The sequence below is a fragment of the Panthera leo genome, chromosome B3, assembly GCF_018350215.1.
Source record: "Panthera leo isolate Ple1 chromosome B3, P.leo_Ple1_pat1.1, whole genome shotgun sequence".
NCBI classification, from domain to species: domain Eukaryota; kingdom Metazoa; phylum Chordata; class Mammalia; order Carnivora; family Felidae; genus Panthera; species Panthera leo.
The window spans coordinates 145,998,009-146,017,933 of NC_056684.1; the positions used below are offsets into that span (position 1 = coordinate 145,998,009).

At 65.6% G+C, this 19,925-nt stretch overlaps 2 protein-coding genes across 7 annotated transcripts; both read left to right on the forward strand.

The window, feature by feature from the left end:
• The first annotated feature begins 4,117 nt into the window (after positions 1-4,117).
• Positions 4,118-5,801, forward strand: CRIP1 (cysteine rich protein 1). Its single transcript, XM_042944496.1, has 5 exons — positions 4,118-4,238; positions 5,138-5,232; positions 5,307-5,364; positions 5,506-5,552; positions 5,673-5,801. Exons 1-4 carry the CDS (start codon positions 4,199-4,201, stop codon positions 5,544-5,546), a joined length of 234 nt encoding a protein of 77 aa, XP_042800430.1. The 5' UTR covers positions 4,118-4,198; the 3' UTR covers positions 5,547-5,552; positions 5,673-5,801.
• A 2,154-nt stretch (positions 5,802-7,955) lies between these two features.
• On the forward strand, positions 7,956-15,818 carry TEDC1 (tubulin epsilon and delta complex 1). 6 transcript variants are annotated; one of them, XM_042944501.1, is made up of 9 exons: positions 7,956-8,367; positions 8,464-8,542; positions 9,092-9,312; positions 9,579-9,734; positions 10,297-10,539; positions 10,841-10,939; positions 13,354-13,440; positions 13,838-14,005; positions 14,109-15,818. In XM_042944501.1, exons 1-9 carry the CDS (start codon positions 8,227-8,229, stop codon positions 14,430-14,432), a joined length of 1,518 nt encoding a protein of 505 aa, XP_042800435.1. In that variant the 5' UTR covers positions 7,956-8,226; the 3' UTR covers positions 14,433-15,818. The 6 variants fall into 6 exon arrangements, with proteins under 6 accessions (XP_042800435.1, XP_042800436.1, XP_042800431.1 ...); XM_042944497.1 differs by having other exon boundaries at positions 8,158-8,367; positions 9,110-9,312; XM_042944499.1 differs by having other exon boundaries at positions 8,158-8,367; positions 10,841-10,949; positions 14,109-14,338.
• The last annotated feature ends 4,107 nt before the right edge of the window (positions 15,819-19,925 follow it).

The window sequence follows — 19,925 nt, forward strand, 5'->3', positions numbered from 1 at the left end:
AGGCCCTGGGAACGTCTGAGTGTCCGTGACTCAGCTGAGCCTGGGGGAGGGGGGGAGACCCTGGAGAGGGAGCCAGCAGTTGCCCTGGGGCATTTGGCCCTTCAGCCCTAGGAAGGGACATCCTTGTCCATATTGAGGAAGGGGCCTGGAGGCCAGGGCACGGGGTGGGGGCTTCAAGGATGGTGGGGGGAGGCCAGAGCAAGTGCCACAGAAAACAGCGGGAGAGAGTGCAGGGGTGCTGTCCAGCTTGAGGGGCAGAGCTTTCCCAGTGGGTGAGGGTGGCTGGCCCCAGGCAGGGACTCCTCAGTGGTCACTGGCTCTCAGGTGCCTGGAGCCCAGCACTGCTGTGGAGGTACATCGGGGCCCTCTTGGGAATCGTCCTGCAGGGCAACGTCCCTCCTGGTTCCCATCTGGGTCCCCAGCCAAGCTTGGGTGGTGCATGAACAGCCAAGGGCATGGGGGTGTGCAGACAGAAGGTGAACATGGCCTCAGCTGATGCACCCAGAGCCCCACAGCCGCCTCCCACAGGTCTTTGGGCCCCGGGGTGCCCTCATGCTGTCCCTGTGCCAGGCAGGATGTTGTGGGCACAGAGGCAGCCTGGGGCAAGTGGCTGGGTTGCTCTGTGTTCCTGTCCTGGCCACTTTGTCCCTCATGCTCCAGACACAGCCCCTGTGCCTGCTGGTAGCACTAGGGGGCAAAGTGGGGGAAGGCTACACCTTGGGGTGTATTAGGGGGCTTACTGTGTCCTCCATTTGTTTGGGAAACAAATGCAAACAGCACCCCCAAAACAGTGGGGCAAGGGGTAGGCGGCTGAGCAAGGCAGATTTGGGTCTGGAACTGGCCCCTGGGCCAGGTCAGTGCCCCTCGCCCACAGGTGCCCCCTGAGCCAGGTGAGCTGATGGAAGTAGGAGGTCTTGCACCTGGTGGGGCCCAGGTCTCCGGCGAGCTGTCAGGGCCCTGACCCGTACCCAGCCGAGCCTCAGACGGAGGCTGAGGTACAGACTCTGGGGGGAGGCACGATCTCCTCCAGGAGGTGTGGGTGGCAGCTGGTGCGGGGCTCCCATCCCCTCAGGTGGGCAAGATGGGTAGGGAGCCCAAGGGAATTGGAGGAGCATTGCCAGCCTGTGGCTGAAGATTTGAGAGGGTTCCAGCGAGCGTGTGTGTGTGTGTGTGTGTGTGTGTGTGTGTGTGTGTCTGTCTGATGTCTGGAAAAACTGCTGTGTACCAGTTAGAGGGCGAGGCACATGGCCCTTGGCTACTTTTGGCATTCCCCCCGCCCCTCCGCCCCCGCCCCCGCAGCCCTGTGACCATGGCAACAGGAAATAACAGCAGAGAAAGCTAGCCGGAACCTCACCACCCCAGGGATGGTACTCTCTCATGCTCCCCCATGGTGGGAGGGGCTGGAGTCACAGCGTGTGGGTGGGGGGCATCCCAGGGGCAGGGTGGGTGGACAGGTGGGCAGAGCTGGCTCCTGGCCCCACCTGCCTGGAGCCTTAAGGTGGTGCTGTGGGCCGGACAGAAACCTGGGGAGGCAGCTGGGGTACCCGGACAAGTGCACTCACACAGTGATGCCCGTGGGCACCAGGACAGAGGTGGGTGCTTCCGGGCTCCCTGTGGGGCTCACTGCACCCCTCTAGCACATCACCCTGGTAGGGGTGGAGGCAGCCCTGCCCTGGAGCCCCAGGCCTCCACCCAGCACATGCCGCACATCCATGCAGGGCAGTCTTCTCAGGAAGCTGCTGGTGCTACGAGCAACATGTGTGTGACCAGAGCCCCATGACGCACTGTGACAGCCCCCCCCCCCCCCCAACCAGTGGGCCTCGGGCCCTTCCCGCAGTCCCTGCCTCTCTGGGCCTCTCTGGCCTGTCTACATTTCTGTCCCCTGCTGTGTGTGTTTCTGTGCGCTCATCCCCCCCCACCCTTGCTCTTCCCCATCCCGGCCTCTTTCCAGATCCCGGAGCCAGGAGATGAGGGAAGTCAGGATCCACCCTAGTGACCCTATCTGTCTGCAGCAGCATCTGGCGCAGGCCAGGGAGACACCAAAGGATGGGATGGGGGGGTGGAGGAGGTCGGGCTGGTGGCCTTACCTCTGGAAACCGTGCCCAAGTGCCCCAGCGCTGGGCAGGGAGGGCCACGGGCCCAGACGTGGCAGTGAGTGTGGAGGCTTCAAGGCTGGAGCAGGCCAGCATCGATGGGTGGGAGTCCGGGGCTCCGGTGGTGCGTGGTGTGCACCCCCACTCCTGGGGGCAGCAGCCAGCCAGCCGCTGAGGGTTTAGCGATGTGGTGCAAGCCTTGCAGGCCCCAGGGCTCCCAGAGTCCCAGCCGGGGGCAGAACTGTGGTCTCAGAAAGGGGGTCTCGGGGAGGAGGGGGTGACGCAGGGAAGCATGAGGGGCAGGACGTGAGGGTGTGGGAGCTAGTGTGCCCTACTCACCGAGGGCTCACTCTGGAGGTGGCCTCCGTGGCCCTGCATCCCTGGCCGCTGCCACCCTTACCCCAAGCCAGGCCTCTTTTGGGGGGCAGAGGGCGGGCCCTGTGGGGGTGCGGGTGGGGGCACCCATGGTTTCCCTCCTCCCTCCCAGTGCCAGGCCGGAGGCCTATGGTGGGGAGGTGGGCTTCAGGGAGGGTGATGTTGGAGTCGCTGAGTGCCTGTGGGGAGGCCAGGAGCCCCTGGGTCCTGTCACAGGATGGTCTCCAGCCCCTTCCAAGAAGATGGGGCCTGGATAGGCCCAGGGTGGTTTGGTGTTGAGAGATGGGTGTGTCAGCAGATGAGGAGGAGGGTGGTAGCCTAAGGGAGGGACATGGGCAACCCGGAGAAAGGGAGGAAGGGTGGGGCGCTGGGGGGCCGGGGCGGGGGGAGGGGCTGGGGCGCTGGGGGTCCTGAGGTCTTGGACGTCGGGGCCAAGGCCGGGAGGGGGCTGCGGCGCTGGGGGGCCAAGTGGCTGGGGCCTCGACAGGGGGCTGGAGCTTAGCTGAGGAGCCAAGAAACTGGGTGTGGGCGGGGGAGGATCCGCTGAGCAGGCAGAGGGGACAGGCCCCCTTCCCCCGCCCCCAGCAGAGAGGACCGTGGCCAGGGTGCCAGTGGCCAGGAGGGAATGGCCTAGCGGGCAGGGACTTCCTAAGGGGACATGGAGGCCGGGACCCCAGCCAGGCTGAAGCCTAGGTCTGGGCTGAAAGGCGGCTGGGAGACCCCACCAGCCCCCTGGACACTTCCCACTCCCAGGGTGGGTGGAGTAGGACGGTCTCCACCTGGCACCGGCCCGCACTTGCCCTGGGCGTAGGACTTGAACCACTCCCGTCGTGCGCTCTCGTGCTCTTCCCGCAGAGATAAGGAGCCCTTCCGGCAGAGATGCCCTGTGCGTGGCCGCGCCCACCCCCGCGCTCACACTGGTCACTGTTACCGCGGAGGGGAGGGAGGGGACGTCCCGTCTCGAAGTCCCCTCTTCCAAATTTCCCGGGCTGCTGTCCAATGGACTTCCCAGGCAGCGGCGGGGGTGGAGGGCTCGCAGAGGCCGGGATGTCCCTTGGGCGTGGGGGGCTGGGGAGGGGTGGGCGTCCTAGCTCCGCGTGTGATGAAGGCCGGAGGGGAGATTCACGGGGGGAGGGGCTACAAGGCTGAGACGTCGCTGGTCCCCAACCCTCTGTCTGGGAGAGGGTCGGGTCAAAGTGTGTGGGGAGAAGGAAGTCCGCACACGCTGGTTTGCATCTATTTGCATTTTATCGGTGACTCCCTGGATCCCAGCTATCTGGGGCTCGGAGGACTGGTGTCGGAGGACTGGGGACAGGGGCTGGGCCGCTGGGGGGCCGGGGCTTCCTGGCCCTGGGGAGCCCCTTCCCTAGATCCTGGACCCTGGGCAAGGGGCGGGGCAGTAGCCCCCGGAGGAGCCCCGCCCCTTCAGCGCATCCCCAGGGATCCCGTGCGCGATCCCGTGCGCTCCTTGAACCGCCCCCCTACCCCGTCGTCGGTTAGGCCTGATGCTGCCTGAAGGCGGGGGTGGACCAGATGACCTTTCTTGGCTGGTTGGCCTGGAATCCAAGTCCACGGGTCCAAATCCTGGACTCAGGGGGCGGGGCTCGAGGGGCAGGTCCCAAAGGGGCGGGGTCTTGGGGTCCCTGAAAGGCGCACACCCCGCGGGACCCACCCAGTCCGGCTCTCCTGTCTGCTCCTGACCGGTCGTTCACGCCTGACCCCTTGCCGCCATGCCCAAGTGCCCCAAGTGCGACAAGGAAGTGTACTTTGGTGAGCGCACCCCTCCCGCCCCCCGCCCCCCGCCCCGGCCCACTCCCGGCCGGGACCGCGGTGCACCCAGGGACTACGAACAGGGCTTCTCCGGAGGGCTGGGCGCGCTGGGGACCCTGGGGCAGCGTGCCGGGAGCCCACACTTCAGCCCTGCCGGCGACGGCTTGGGTATGCGGATCAGGACCCCTGTGTGGGGTGGCCCGAGGTCTCTGCTGATTCGGCGTCTCCGGCCCGCTCTCTTTCCTTCGGTCCCGCTGGGTCTCCCCGATTCTGGGTTCCCCCTTCTCTGGGTCTCCCTGACTCTGGGACTCCCCGTCGCCGGATCTCCCCAACCGTCCCGTTCCCCCTCGGCGCGCCCTGGGCGGGGACCGCGCCGCCAAGGAAGAAACGCTGCGCTCTGGCCGCCCCTCCCATAGCTAAGTAGAAACAGACGCGGAAACCGGCGCCCGGGGCGCGATCCCGGGCGCGCTCACACCCCGGGTGCCGCCTCCCTGCCCCGCGCCCCGGGGCCCCCCCAGGAGAGAGGCGGGAGGAAGTGGGAAGGGTCTCCCCCGCCTTCGCCCCGGAGAAGGGCGCCTGCAGGCCCCATCTCCGACCACCCCCGCAGGTCACCCAGGCCCCCCACCCTGGCCCTGGAGGCTTCTTCCTGCGGCTCCACGCAGCGCCCCCTGCCGTTTGTTTGGCTGGACACGCCTAGGGGACTGGGGGTGCCCCTCCCCACCCACGGGCATGGAGGCCAGCTGAGACCCTGGGTGGGCCACCAGGCGGGCTGGGTGAGACCATGAGCAGAAGGAGCTGGAGAGGGCTGTTACTTTAGGCTGTTATGTTAGCAGACGGGTGTGCCCTGTGGCCCCAGAGCAATGTCTTACAGTAGGGGAGGGGTGTATGTACCTCTGCAGCCGAACGGGTGACCTCTCTGGGGAAGGACTGGCACCGGCCTTGCCTGAAGTGTGAGAAATGCGGAAAGACGCTGACATCGGGGGGCCACGCTGAGGTAGGTGGGGCCCGGAGGGCAGTGGCGGGCGCAGGGTGAGGGGTGACAGCCCCTCATGGCCCTTGTCTTTGCAGCATGAAGGCAAGCCCTACTGCAACCACCCCTGCTACGCCGCCATGTTCGGGCCCAAAGGTACGCTTCCTACGCATGGCCCCTGAGCTGCCTTCCGCCTCCCCCCCCCCCCCCCCCCCCCCCCCCCCCCCCCCCCCCCCCCCCCCCCCCCCCCCCCCCCCCCCCGCCAACCTGGTAACCTGCCTACTCTTTTCTCTGCAGGCTTTGGGCGGGGTGGCGCTGAGAGTCACACTTTCAAATAAACCCAGGTACACCCCCATCCCCCAGCGCAGACCCTCAGGCCTTCGGGATGGTCCCTGCACTCCTGGGTGAGGCCTGACTGCTCACTGGACCTGCACTCACTTCTGTCCTCTGACCTCTCTGCGCAGGTCGTGGAAACGCTGTCCCTGGCTGTCTACTGGGCCACTGCCCTTCCAGGCCGATTCCAGGCCTTATCCCCAGGCACCCGGGGCTCCCCTGTAGTCTCCCTTGCCTTCAATAAAGCTGAGCACTCAGAAGCCCTGCCTCTGTGTGTGTGTGTGTGTGTGTGTGTGTGTGTGTGTGTGTGTGTGTACATGCCCGCAGAGTGCACTGACAGGGTGACAGGGGGATGGTTCAAGGGAGCCGCCGCTGGGGGTTCTGACTCCTGGCCCTGCCAGGAGCCCTGCTCTTCCTGCTGTGCTGTTCCCCGGGGCTGCCACAAGGCTGAAGCTTCCTCTGCAAGGCAGGTGGCTGGCCACCCTGGAAGGCCCCATGGTGGCTCAGCTCCCCAGCTCCCAGGCCCCCTAATGCCCCCTCGGTTCAGGGATGGGGCTAAGGGTGGGTCAACAGGTCAGCGGGAACATGAGGCCTGGTAGTCGGTTGATGGTGGCCACAGGGTGAATCAGCTGTGCTCAAGCTGGTTCTGTTTTTTGAGAAGCTTTCGGGGCCTTGTGGTGGGGAGTCCTCGCCTGCTCTCTCCACTTCCTGCCCACCCTTGTCTCCATTCCCCACCTGCCTTGGTGGACCAGGCCAGCCACGTTCCTGCAGGGGCATCTGCCTGGACAGCACCGCCCCTCTTTTTGTGCACCCTCCCTCCAGAGTAGCAAGTAGCCAGCGGCCAAGTGGGGAATTTGAGGACTAGCTGGGCAGTGGATAGTTGGGGGCTTTCTGGAAATGCCCATGTCAGTTCTGGCAGCAGCTGCAGACTGGACCACACTTGGAGCCCTCCTCTTTACCCCCACTGGCCATTCAGTCTCCAGTCCTGGCAGAGGGCCACCGCTCCCAGGCCTTGGCCCTACCCAGGCCTTGCAGGGCTGAGCTGGACGGGCTGTTGGGGGCCTCAAGGGCTTCGTGTAGGGTGTGTGTGTGTGTTGGGGGGGGGGGGGGCGTTGTTGGGTGGCTCACAGAGCGCCAAAGGGTGGGAGCCATAGTGCATCTGGTGGGGAGGGGGTGGGAGAGAACAGATGGTGCTAAGGTGAGGCGGGGTTTCTCAGCACAGTGGAAGGGTGGGGGCTGGGGCTGAATCTGAGATTCAGCAGTGTCTTGTGCCACAGTGAGGAGTGGGGGTACCCCGGAAAATCTGGGCCAAGTGCTGGGGGGGGGGGGGGCAGCGCTGCCCCCGTGTAGCCCACAGCCAGGTGGGACAGTTGAAGGGATGAGGCCTGCCGCCAGAGGGGGCCTGACCAGGCCAGGACGCAGGAGAGCACTTCAGGTGGCACACTCAGAGAGAAGACCCGCTGGGCTGGGCGGGTGGCTCAGGGGTGTGGTCTTTATTTTGAAGGCCGCAGGGCGCTACGCCTGGCTCAGCAGAGTGGCCTGCCTGCGGGACCCGGCACGGCGAAGCTGGGGGACCGGCAGTAGTGTCCCCTCCCGCGGGGCAGGTGACCGGCTCCGCGACGGTGTGTGGGGTGGGGATGGAACACAGGCCAAGGAGCAGGCCGCGCGGGAGAGAGGGAGGAGGGCAAAGGTGGGGACCTGGGGCGCCGGACCCGCCGCCGACGCACTTCCTGCGGGCGTGGCCCCCGCCGGGGGGTGGGGGGCGGTGGAGGAAGCGTAGGAGGGTGGCGTGGGCAGGGCGAGGATCGGAGGGCTGGTGGCTCTGTCCTCCCGACCTCTTCGCTGAGGTGTAATTCACGTGCCACACGTACAAAATTCGCCCGTGCCGTCCGTCAGCTCTAACCGATGTGCAGGGTTCTACAGCCGCCCCGCGTGCCCGCGCGCGCCACCTGCTGTGTGGGGCGTTTCCTACGCGCACCGTGGACACGCGACAGCGCTGCGCGCCCGGCGCCTTTCACGAGCCGGGGCGTCCGTGTGCACTGCCGGGCTCTGGGACCGCGGGCGAGCGCTTCGCTGCCCTCCCTGGCACCGCGTCCTCGGCCGCTCCTATGCGGCGGCGGAAGGAGACTTCCTGGGTGCAGAACAGCGAGGCCGGGAGGACCGGGCCGGGGTCCGGGTGTAGGTTTGGGGTGGGAAGGGGGCCGCCCGCATCCCGCGGGAACCCCTGGTGAGCGGGCCGGCCGGGCTCGCGGAGCCACAGGGACGCCCGCGAGGGTCGGCGGCGCCTGGCTGCGTTGCGCTCCCGGCCGCAGGGGGCGGCCGGAGCGCGGCCCAAAGCCCTCCGCGGGTTGCTAGGCTGCCATTTGGCGCTAAGATGGGTGAGGCGCTGATTGGTGGGGTCTGGACGAGGCGGGTGTCGGGTGTCGCAGCGACTGGGCCACAAAAAGCGTACCCCGGAGCTGCCGTCGCCAATTGGCCCCGAGAGCACCGGAAGTGCCTGCGCACTGGACAGAAGAGACTGCACTCAAAGGCCGGGGGCACCGCTCATTGGGCCGACGCTGGAGGCGTGTCTCGACCCGTTGGGTGATTGGGCGTGGGCCTAGCAGAGACGGCACCGGCGCGGTGATTGGACGCTGGGACCCCGCGGCCGCGGCGCGCAATCCGAGGAAAGTCAGTGCAAGCTGCATGGGACGGCGGCGGCGCAGGGTGGACCGGGGAGCCGCGGTCGGGGCCTTGCCCGAGGCCATCGCCGCGCTGAGTCGGACGCTGCCCGCTGGGCCCAGCCCCGAGATCTTCCGCCGCGCCAAGTTCGACCGTCCGGAGGCGGTGAGGCCCGCGGGGCAGGGGGCCGGGTCGGCAGGAGCCGGGGAGGACGCGGGGTGGCGGCCGGCCCAGCTGACTGTCGCTCTTCGATCCCCGCAGGCCCCGGCGCTCTGGCAGCTGCTCTTTCGCGTACTCTCGCCGCTGTCAGCCGACGGCGCCTCGGCGTCCCCAGCCCAGGGTAAGCCCCGCTCCGGCGAGGCCCTGGCTCCGCCCACTCACCCAAGTCCCGCCCCGTTAATCACTCCCCAGAGTGAGGCTCGCCCGGTGGGCCCTGGCTCCTCCCACTCGCCTCGCGGGGTCCCTCTCCTGCAAGGCCCCCTAAACGGCTAGCCCCGCCCCCTACAAGCCCCTTCCACCCACCAGGGGCCGTCCAACTCACGCAAGCCCCTCCCCGGTCAAGCGCGTCCCAACAGTAAGCCACAACCTGTTGGCCTTCGCTCCTCCCACTCACATCACGAGGTCCGACTCCTGTAAAGTCCCAAACTGGTTAGCCCCGCCCCCCTGGCAAGCCCCGCCTCAGGCGGGTCCCGGCTTCACCCAGTCCACCACGCTGCCAGCTCTGGCAAAGCCCCGCCCACCTCCTAAGCCGTGACCCCATTAGCCTTGGCTCTCTCATCCTGTAAGTCCCCCGATTGTCCCCTCCTAAACCTGGCCTCTGCTTGGGGGTCATGCGGGGGCCCCTAGAAGGTCTGGTGGCGCACTCCTAACGGGTGGCCTCCCTGAGCAGGCGAACCCCCATCTACAGAGGCCCAAGTCCGAGCGGTGAAGTCCGAGCTGCGCTCCCAGGGCTACCCCAGGCGGGCGCTGGCACAGCTCCCTGAGGACGGCTCCCAGGGCAGTCGCGAGCTCCTGCTGGCCTTGGCCTGGCTTCTGGCCCGCGGGCCCCTGCTCGAGCGGCTGCTGGCCCAGACCCGCGTGCGGCTGGGCGACGAGATACCCCTGTGCGAGGTGGGTGTGGGGTGAGAGGGAACGGGGCCGGATCCTGGCTGGGACCCTGGATGCGGCCTGGGACAGCCCTGTGGGGGGCGGTGTCACCCTCTCCACTGCTCTCTCCTCCTCCCCTGCCCTTCCCTTGGGGGCAGTATTGGGTGTGTGCTCACTGGACGTGGGTGTGTGGCACCCCCGAGGACCATGGCACTCATTCCAGGGGCCTCTTTTCCTGGGGTCTCCGCTGGGGGGCGTGGGAGCAGGGCGTGACCCTTGTCCCTCTCTAGTGTGAAGCCCTGGCTAGGCCTGGCCCCCCTGTACCCCGTGTGGAAGCTGATGGCCCTGTGGACATACGCCACTTGCAGTGGCTGATGGGAAAGCTGCGGTTCCAGTGGCGGAAGCTGATCACCAGTCAGCAGGAGCAGTGTGCCCTCCTGGGCAAGGTACTGTCACTGGGGACTGTCCCCCGGGGACACTTACTGTCCATACTACAGGCTGGAGCCTGGCCTTTGACTGGATGTGGCCCTTCCCAAGCCTGGCTGGGAGCTGACTGGTTGGCCACTGCCCTGTGGTGGCCCAGAGCCTGAGTCCAGGGCTCCAGGTGGTCCAGGAGGGGTCACAGGGCAGGTGGAGCTAGGCATCACCGGGGCCAGGAGCCTGTGGGGTTGACTTTCCTGTGCCCGGAAGTCATCAGAGGCCTCAGACTGTGTCTCTGAGCCACGAAGTAGGCTCTGGGTGCTGGGAGAGCCGCTGCTGCCTGGGCATGTTTTGGGAAGGAAGGTACCCCCTCCTTCTGCCACATCCTGGGTGGAGGCTGATGGGCAGCGGGCGGCTTCTGTAGAGCTCCTGAAGGCCACTAAGGCTCAGCTGTGGGGCACAGGTCACCCTTACAGGTCCAGTGCAAAACCTGGGCTGAGAGGGGGTTGGGCGGGGGGCCTCAGACTCCCACCGATGTAGGGCTCCTGGATGCTGGGACCCCCCCACCCTGCACGTCTGCCCCCGCAGGGGACCTGTTCATCCCTCAGCTCTTCTCGGGAGCTGCGTCGCTCTGGCTCGGACTGGGCTCCTGGCACTCCTCCTGCTTGGGACATGGCCACGAGTGACCTCCGTGATGCCTTGGGGCCGGGCCTTGCTGGGAAGCCTTCCCTGTCCCCCAGGTCCAGTCACTCTGTGTCCTTGCCGTTGTCTTCGCTGGATCTCCTAGCCCGTCCAGAGGCTGCTTCTCCCACCACACGGACCTGGCAGTCAGTGAGCTTAGAAGCAGGGATGCCCGATTCCAGTTCCGCCACACCCCTGGGGACTGGGCAGGATGGGGAAGCTGTAGGCGGCGCCGCCCATACCCCACTCTCTGCAGGAGCCTCCTGCAGGGCCCAGGGCCGGCTCCCCAGCGGTGCTGACTATTTTCCTGAGCCTGACCCTGGCCTGCCCTGACCACCTTGGCCAGGCATGGCCCATTTCCTTGTCTGCGAAGCAGGCCCCCAAAGCCTCACCTGGAGCTGGGAGAGGCGCCCCTTCCTACTCAGCCTGGGGTTCACGCTGCCTGTTTCAGATCCACTCATATACCCGCGGCTGCCACAGTGACCGCAGCCTTGGCCACCTGTCTGTTGCCGAGACCGAGCTGCTCAGGGACGCGGAGGGCGGCCAGCAGGTGAGGGCTGGTGCGTGTCGGTGCCGTAGGACTGCAGACGGCGTGAGGTGGTGGGGGTCGAGGTGGGGAGGGTCCTGGGAGGGAGGACCCAGGCGACCGGCTTTGAGCTGTGGGTGACTGCCCCACTCCCCATCTTGCTGGTGGGGGGTCCCAGACATGTCCTCAGGGCCTCCCCCAGCTCCCAGACCATCCGGTGTTGCAGAAATCCAGGCCACGTGGCCGTGTGTGTGCGTGTGGCTGGGCACGGTTAGCGAGAGAGGGGGGCTGGTCTAGCATGCCCCATCCTTTGCTGACTTTCTTTTCAGGAGGCCCCCGTCGGTCATTATTGTTTCCTTCCCTCAGGCTGGCATGGCCAGGACGTCCTGGGACAGGCCCAGGGCTGGCTGTCACTTGACGGTTGGGCTCTGGCTGCTCCAGAGTGTGAGGCTGGCACTGTCCAGCCTGGGGGGCACTTGGCCAGGCAGGTGGGCTGAGGCTCAGGGCTGGTGTGGCCCCTCTTTCCAGGCCCAGCGGACCCCAGCTCGGGAGTTGTGTGCTTTCAGAGAGTTGTGCCTCCCTTTGTGGGGTTGGGGCAGCCACCGGCGGCGGGGGGGAGGCGCTTGCCAGGCCTGCAGTCCTGGCCAGCACCCGGCCAGCCCTCCCAGGCAGGGCTGCGCTCGTTCTCTGGAAGTGCTGAGGCGGTTATCTTGGCGACCTGAGGTGCCCTCGGCAAGGTCCCCTTTTACGGGTGACTCAGCGAGGCCCAGGCTTCCTGCCCTTGGTCCCTCTGGGTTGGAGCAGGGCTGAGGCTGCGCCGGCTTCAGCCAGATGTGGCCTGGGGCCCCGGTCTCTGTGGTGGTGGTGGGTGGGAGCCCGTGGCGCCCCCCCGCTCCCCGCCCTTGAAGCTGGGGCGTGCGGGCGCCTCTGGACTGCAGACGGCGTGAGGTCGTTGGGGGTCACGGTTGGCTTCCTCCCGAGGTTTCTGGAGGGGTTGCTGGCAGAAGCCCGGATCGGTGTACCCAAAGAGCCCGCACTCTTGGGATGGGTCCCAGAAGCTTCTGGAGTGATCTATGGTTGCTGTGTGAGTGGCCAGGCGTGCTGCGGAGTAGCTGGACAGTGAGCGTGCTTGGTTACTGGCCGGGCCTGCAGCCCTTCTCATGTCCCTGTGCCTCCCCCCCTGCCCTGGCCACAGCGCAGTGGGGTGCGGCGGGGAGGTGGCTGCCTCAGGAGACTCCGGCACGGGGCCTGCACGTGGGGGGACAGTGGGGGCGTGTTGCCTCTTCCTGCTGTGCCTGCCCCTCTTCCCATAGCCTGGGAGGTGGGGAGCACCTGGGGACCGTTCCACATTCACTGTGCGTGTGCGTCCAGGGACGTGGGTGCACCTGGCACCCTCTGGGCTCCAGGCCGTGCTCCCCTGGGCCCACAGAGTGGTTCTCTCTGTGCCTGGCTTTACAGCGATGGGCTGGGTCCTTGGCTTGGCATCCAAGGGCGCTCCCCACCTGACCTCCGGACCCCTGGAGCCCCAGGTTCCTGCTGCAGCAGCAAGCAGTCCCCTGGTGGCCCGGCTGGCAGCCTGTTTGCTGTTTGCAGGGGCAGAGCAGGGGTCCCTTCCCGGCCAGGGGAGACGCTGGGTCACGGGTGCCTGTCGTACAGGGCTTGTGCACTGGCCCTCCGTGAGCGGTGGCTTGTCAGAGCTCTTGTGTGGCCACCGTGCTCTGGCCTCAGAGCGTGCTGCTGCGTTCCCAGGAAGCCCGGTGCACCTGTCTTCCGGAAGGAGCAGTGCCCGTGGCCTGGATGGTAGGCTGGTGGCTGCCTTCAGAGAGGGGCCACAGCAGGTGCAGGCCTGTGGCTTCCTGAGGGGGCAGCGGGGGCGGGATGGAGCGGGTTGGGGGGGAGGAGGCCTCAACAGCACCTCCCCGGTCGGTGGGCCCCCTGGTGGTGGAGGCCGAGGCCGAGGCTGGGGCAGGTGCTGCTGCGCTCCAGCGCGCGGCCACATGTTCCTGCGGGGTCTGCAGGTTTGGGGCTGCCTGAGGCAGGCAGGGGGCCGTGCGGGGTGCAGCTGGGGCCTGCATGCCGGTGCCCAGGCCCAGCCTCCGCCCTGCCTTCCTGAGGTTATACGGAGGGTTTCCCGCCCCGAGAGCCTGGCAGGCTGCCCCTTCTGGGACCTCCTCATCTGCCTACAGCCTCCCGGGTGCAGCCCCCCAGTCAGTGAGGGATGTGGGGCAGAGGTCCCGAGTCGACGCTTGGGCTCAGCCCCTGACCCTGTGGGGACGGTGGGTGTCTCTGAGGCCCCAGCCTGGAGGTGGGGCTGCCGCAGGGGGGCGGCTCTGCCATTGCGGGGCCAGGGGGACTGGTGAGCACGGTGGTCGGGTGCTCGGGGCCGGGGGTCCCAGGTGGGGTTCTGACCCGGCCACGGTTTATGGTCTGCTTTGCAGCTGCTTCGGAGGCTGGAGAGCGAGAATGTGTGCCTGGAGGCAGCCCTGCGTTGGAGGCGCCAGGAGCTGGTCTTCTGGCGGTGGATGGTGTGACTGGCTCCCCTCCCTGTCCCGGCCTTGACCACGGCAGCCCCGGGGTGGGGGCGCCTTCCTAGTTCTCGGACAGGAAGAGGAGGTTGGGGGAGGCCCCAGACACACGCAGCCACCAAGCTGGCTTTGCAGGCCGGCTGGCTCTGAGTCTCTGCCTCTTTGCGGATGTCTGTCTGTCCGTCACCTACCCTGCCCAGCTGCTGGGGAGCCCAGACTCCTCAGGGGTCCACAAGTCTGGGGGCGTCCCTGGCTTCCAGCTCACTGTGCCACCGGGGGGGGGGGGTGGCCGCTGCCCCCGGGCCTCTATGCCCTCTGTCCCCCGTTGGCTGAGGGGCTGGACCTGTGGTCGAGGCCCGGACAAGCTGCCTGCCACTCACTTGGTCTCTCTCCGCAGGACACAGTCCTGGGCACCTGCCCTCCAGAGGCCTCGCAGCCCACGTTTGTGCCGCGGATCCCCGAGCGGGGGGCTGGCGAGTGGGAGCTGGTGGCCCGCGAGCTGCAGGCCCTACAGGAGGAGTTGCGGGGAGCCGCGGAGCCCCGGCGGGCAGCCTGGGAGGCCAGGGTGAGGGCTGGGGGCTGGTGTTGGGGCCGAGGGGGCCCGAAGGCCGTGTCCTGGGCAGGATGTGGCCGCCCCTGGTTCACGAGCTGCCGTCTGCCCCGTGCAGGTTGGAGGCTGGGGGCCCGAGTGGAGTGCGGTGCAGCGGGCCTCACGGGAGGCCGTGGGACTCGAGCTGGCAGCTCTTCAGCGGGCCTGGGAGCGAGGTGGGGCCGCAGCCCAGCCCCACGGGCCCTGCCGGCTGGTGAAGAGTGACGCCGGAGCCTCGGGGGGCCCAGGCCTGCGGGCGGCCCAGGTGATTGAGGTGCTGAGGAGCCGGGAGGCCTGCCTGGAGGCAGTGCTGTGCCAGCTGCAGAGACAGTGTCGGCAGGAACTGGCCAGGCTGGCGGGAGCCCTGCCCGGCCTCATCTGGATCTTGCCACCCGGTCGCTGAGGCCCTGTGCCCGCCTAGAGGGGGACCTGCCCTGACCTGCCCTGGTTGGGCCTCGGAGGGGCAGATTTCAGGGTGGTGGCGGGGACGACGCAGACACGGGGCCCCAGGCATGGTCTCCCTGAGCCCTGGGGCTGTCCCCACCTGGAGCAGAGCCCAGCCCCTTGGCTAGTAATACTGGGGGCAGGCATGACAGGCCCAGTGTGGAGTCCATGGGCCTTCAGGACCAAAGGAGGACCCAGAAATAAGTCGTAGAGACCTCTCTGCAGGGGTGAGGCTCCGTTCTGGCCCTCCCACTGCCACCCTTCCAGGTTCCTCTCTGGGGCAGGTTGGGGAGGGTCCGGTCTGTGCTCAGGCCCAGGGGAAGGGGATCCTGGGGGGTGGTTGCCGAAGCTGGGCTGGTCCAGTGCTGCGCAGGTGCTGGCGGGTCAGGCATGGCCTGCAACACGGCGTGGGCATCGGGGTCCTTCGGGGGATTGCCCCGCATGCCCCCTACACACTGTGCCCCGGGCCCCTACTGCACACCCCGCCCTGTGGGTGCCTGGTGTGTGCGTGGGGGGCAGGGACGCCGGCTGGGAGCCTGGGGGTAGGGGGCTCTGCTCCTCTCCTGGGAGCGGTGCTGGGGGTGAGGGGGAGGCCACTGTGGACAGAGGGGGCTTTGTTCCCGAGACCGGTGGGGGAGCTGGGCTCGGCCCCGACAAAGAGCCATCTGTGTCTGGGGGATGCGCCCCCAGCTTGCCGGAACAGGCCCCCTCCATCCTGGGGGCTCAGCCTCTCGGCACCCCTCACCCAGCAGGCGCAGACAGCCGCGTCCCTGCCTCCCTCGCCAGGCTCCCCTGTCCTAGGGCGGTTGAACCCCAGGCTGCTGCTGGGCGGGCCTAGGGGCCTGTCCGCGGCCTCCTGCTGCCAGCCAGTTCAGGCCCGAGGACACTTCCACGCCTGGGCCCCTCAAGAACATTCTCTCACTGGCTCTTCCTGCCTGGCTGGCATGTTGCTGGTGTTGCCTGGTCTCGGCCAGCCTGCCCCCACCCCGACCCCCGTCCCTTGGGGGCGTCGGGTTCTCCCCTCCCCACACGGCCCCCTCCCAGCTCCTCACGTGCTCCAGCTGTGGCCCAGGGCCCGCGGGGCCCCGGCCCTCCACCTGCCGCCTCAGTGTGTGAAGTCACTTCTAGAACCCCTGCCTGCTGGGCCCTCCGCCATCCTCCTAGCCGCTGGACAGGACCCTTCTTGGAAACAAGTCACTCAAAGCTCCCTGTCCTCTGTGAGTGCCGTTGAGTCAGGACACCCATTGGCCCCCGAGAACGAATTTTAGAAGCCAAATGCAAACTCGGCGTTCTGGAGCTGTCCCTTCTCAAACTGTTCTGTGGACCCAATACAGCCTACTCGAGACCCCACGTGTGTCTGTGTGTCTGTGGGAGTTCGGCGCGGATTCTGAGAGACACGAGGTGCCACAGGCCAAGTCGGGGGGAAGCGAGGCACACTCGGTGGTCCGGGGAGCAGGCTGGGCTCTGACATTGGCTCCTACTGTTGCCGCCACGTTAGCACGCGCTTAGTGGCTCAGAAGCACAGAAGCATGGCCGCCTTCCTGTAGGCGGGGGCGCAGCCATCACGGTCCCTGGCCCCCAGCCCCGGTCGGGGACCTTAGTCCACTGCTGCACGTGACGTGGCAGGTCCGCAGGTCTGTGGCAGGGCCTGGGCGCCACCCAGCCCCCTGCGGCCCCACGGAACAGATGCAGGCCTGGCCCAGCTAGCTCGAGTACGCGGGTTCTGCCTGGGACAGGCCCGTGCTGCGGGGGCCCAGAGTTCCCCATGGAGATGTGAAGGCAGAGCAGCCTGTGGGGGCCCAGGACCCCATACTCCACTGGCCCCCATGGACGCCAGAAACTTCTGCTTATCGGAGACCCCATAAAGACCGGGAAAGACAGGCCACGGGAGAATCCGTTGGCGACACTTGCAACCTGTGAAGAGAGGGTAGAGGAAACGGTTTTGAGGAAGACAGAGCGGGCCTGGGGCAGGCACCGCGGGGGGGAGGAGACGGGGTGGTGATGTGCCCGCAAGCCGCTGGGTGGGCGCAGGGCCTGCGCAGGGGAGGGGCTGGCGGGCCTGGGCCAACGCTGGGGACGGCCGCCCGGCAGCCGAGCCAGGGACAGCAGACTGTGGGCGATGCCGTGGCCAGGACTGGGAAGGTGAGGGGAAGTACAGACCGGCCGCAGAAGGTGACGCACGGGGAGGCCGTGGGGAAGAGCCCAGCGACCATCACAGCAGGGCAGGGCTGCGGTCTGTGTCCCCTGCTCCGCGGGCCTGTGTTCACAGGGATCCACAGCACCTGTGCCGGCCTCCTCCCGTGTTTTATCCACTGCGGCACCGACAGGACCTCCGGCGAAGCCCTGCCCGTGAGCGCGTCCGCACTTGGCCTCTTGCGATCACGGCATCCTGTCCCTGCTCCAGCGCCTGGGTCCTTCTGGCCCTGACCTCACCGCCCAGGGCTGGCTTTCTCTCCCTTCAGGGCACGGCCTCCTCACTCTCATTGGTCGACCTTGGCCGGGCCTGGGCTTGGGGCGCGGCGACTGGACCAGGCCCTCCAGGACCCTTTGCGGCTCGTGTCTCCAGGGGGACACTTGCGGGGTGTTCCCGGGATGGGGTACTTCTCAGCGGCACTTATGCGCCGAGGGGCGCAGCTGGTGACCTGGTCTGCACGCCCCCCCCCCCCCCCCCCCCGGTCGTCGCCTGTGGTCGTGGCCTCCAGCCCTGCACCTGTCCCACGCTCCTGTGTCCCCCCAGGGTCTTGGGTACTGAGTGTGGCCAGCTGCCCTCCTCCCCTCTCTGTCCCTTCTTGGTTGGCTGAGCTCACCGTTGGTGAGCAAGGAGTCACTTGGTGCCTGAAGTGTGCCTGCCCTGGGGTGGGGGCCAGAGACCTGGACGAGGGGCACCTAGTGTCCCAGGAGGGTGGTGAGACAGAGGAAACGGGGTGCATTGGGGGCAGCACAGGCACTCGGAGGGGGTGGGGAGGGGTGGGGGCTGTAGACTCCTGTGGCCCAGTCAGGCTGTCCTGGGACACGGGGCTCAGGGCTTCGTTCCCACAGGCCCCCTCTGCCGCTGGGGCTCAGCAATGAGGCGGACGGGGAGTGGGGGTGCCAGGCTGGGGCCAGGCCGATGGCAGTTTTGGGGTCTGGGTCTGTGGCCGTCTTGGTTGTGGGGCCTGTGAGCTGATGGCTGATGTTTTGCCTTCTGGTTTGTTTGGATTCTTTATTTATAATACCCAAGATTTTTCCCCTCCTTTTTTGGGGACAATTTTTATTTTTCTTTCTTTTTTTTTCTTTCTTGGTGGCGAAAAGCTAATGTTAAATGTATGATCTTAACCATTTTTAAGTGTATGGGTCAGCAGTGTTACGTGCATTCACACTGCTGTGCGACAGATCCCCAGAACCTTCTCCCCTCCCCTCTGTGCAACTCTGTCTCCATTAAACACTCACCCCCACCCCTCCCCAGCCCCGGGCACCCCCATCTACTTTCTGTCTGTATGGATTTGACTCCTCTACGGACCTCTGCTGTGTAGATTACACGGTGTTTGTGTCGCTCAGGAAAATGTGCTCATGGTTCATCCACGTGGTAGCAGGTGTCAGAATTTCCTTCCTTAGAATAACGCGCGGTAAGATTCCATTTATCGAGACACCATGTTTTCTTTGTCCATTTTCTTCCTGCTGTTGGCCGCAGTGAACAGGGGTGTGCAAATATCCCTCCTTCTGGTGCTGGAGGCGCCCGCGCAGCCCCAGAGACACTGGCACGTGAGCCGGGTGCAGGGACCAGATGGGCATGGGGCTCGTTTCCCTGGGGGGACTCGACTCGGCAGCGGCGGGCGGTTGTCCCCTAAAGTCAACGTCCCGGAGTTTCAGACCTCACACTGGACACTGCCGTCCGAACTGGCTGAGCCACGCGGATTTCGGCCTGGCATTTGCTCTCTTTTCATCACAGCAGCTGCTGTAAAACCAGCTTTGCAGAGACACCGCAGAAAGGAAAGCAGGGCGGTCCGGTCCGCGATCCACGAGGGGGTGTCCGGCTTGTGGCGCTCACCTGTTTCCCTCAAAATTCACGACACCTTGTGCTGCCCCTGAGGATTCGCCGTGGCACCTGGGGGTGCCTAGACCCACGGTTCGGGAACCGCGGCCCCAACCAACGCCGGTGTTTGTGGCCTGCATTCCGTTTCTCTCCACGTGGTGCGGGTTTAAAGCCGTGTGTGCAACTCACCACGGCTTCTGGCTCTTGTTTCCACTTGATGGCTCAGCCAGAGGAGCAGAGCCGGGAGGAGATTCGACGGAAGCATTCTGAGATGGCTGCAGTGTCATCGTGGCCCCAGCGTTAATGCCTCACCCCTCGGCAGCGGGGAGGGGCAGGTGTCCTTATTCTCCCGCCGCAAGGGTGCAGACCCAAGGCTTCCATCAACTGCTGCTTTCCGTGCCTGAAGTTTGGTAACATTTAATTAATTGTTAACTAATTTAGAGCAAGTGCATTAGTGGGGGAGGGGCAGAGAGGGAGGGAGAGAATCCCAAGCAGGCTCGGCGCTGTCTGCTCAGAGCCCAACGCGGGGCTCGATCCCACAACAGCGAGATCATGACCTGAGCCGAGATCAAGAGTCTGACGCTCAACCAACAGCCACCCAGGCGCCCCTGGTTTTCTAACGTTTAGAAAGTTTTCTTCCACTCTTAATTTCCTAAGAGCTTTTTCAGAATCATGAACTTCACTCATCAAGACAATCTTATGATTTTCTCCTTCACCCGTTTGTAATGAAATACATTAACTACACCACACGCTTTCCCAAGTTGAGCCATCCTTGTATTCCTGTAAGTAGCCCTGTTTGATCACGACGTTTACCTTTTTTTTTTTTAATGTTTATTTATTTTTTGAGAGAGAGGGAGAGAGAGAGAGCGAGCTCAAGCAGGGGAGGGACAGAGAGAGAGGGGGAAAGAGGACCCAAAGCGGGCTCTGCACTGACAGCATGAGCCTGACGCGGGGCTCGAATTCACAAACGGGGAGATCGTGACCTGAGCTGAAGTCTGACGCTCAACCGACTGAGCCACCCAGGCGCCTGTGATCGTGTAACTTTTTAATATCCAGCTGGTTTCGCTTCGCTAAAATCTTAGGGAGTTCGTTGTCTACGTTCAAAATGAAACCGGCTGCATTTCCCCCTTTTTCTCATCGCACTTGCCTTACTCTGCTTTGGAATCCAGATCACGTTGGCCTCGTCACAGCCTTTGCGATCTGTTTTCTGGAATAGCCTGTGAAGGTAGCAACCACTGTTCCTTGAAAATTTAGGAGAACCATCTGGAACTTGGGGTTGCCAGAAGGGAAGATTTTGGTTATTATTTCAATTTCTTCAATATTTACCTGCTCAGGAATAAACTGCCCACATTTAAATACAATCTTGTTACTTTATATGAAAAACCTAATTAATGGTTTATCTACTTTCCCTGGTAATTCTGTTAATTATTGCTTGGCATA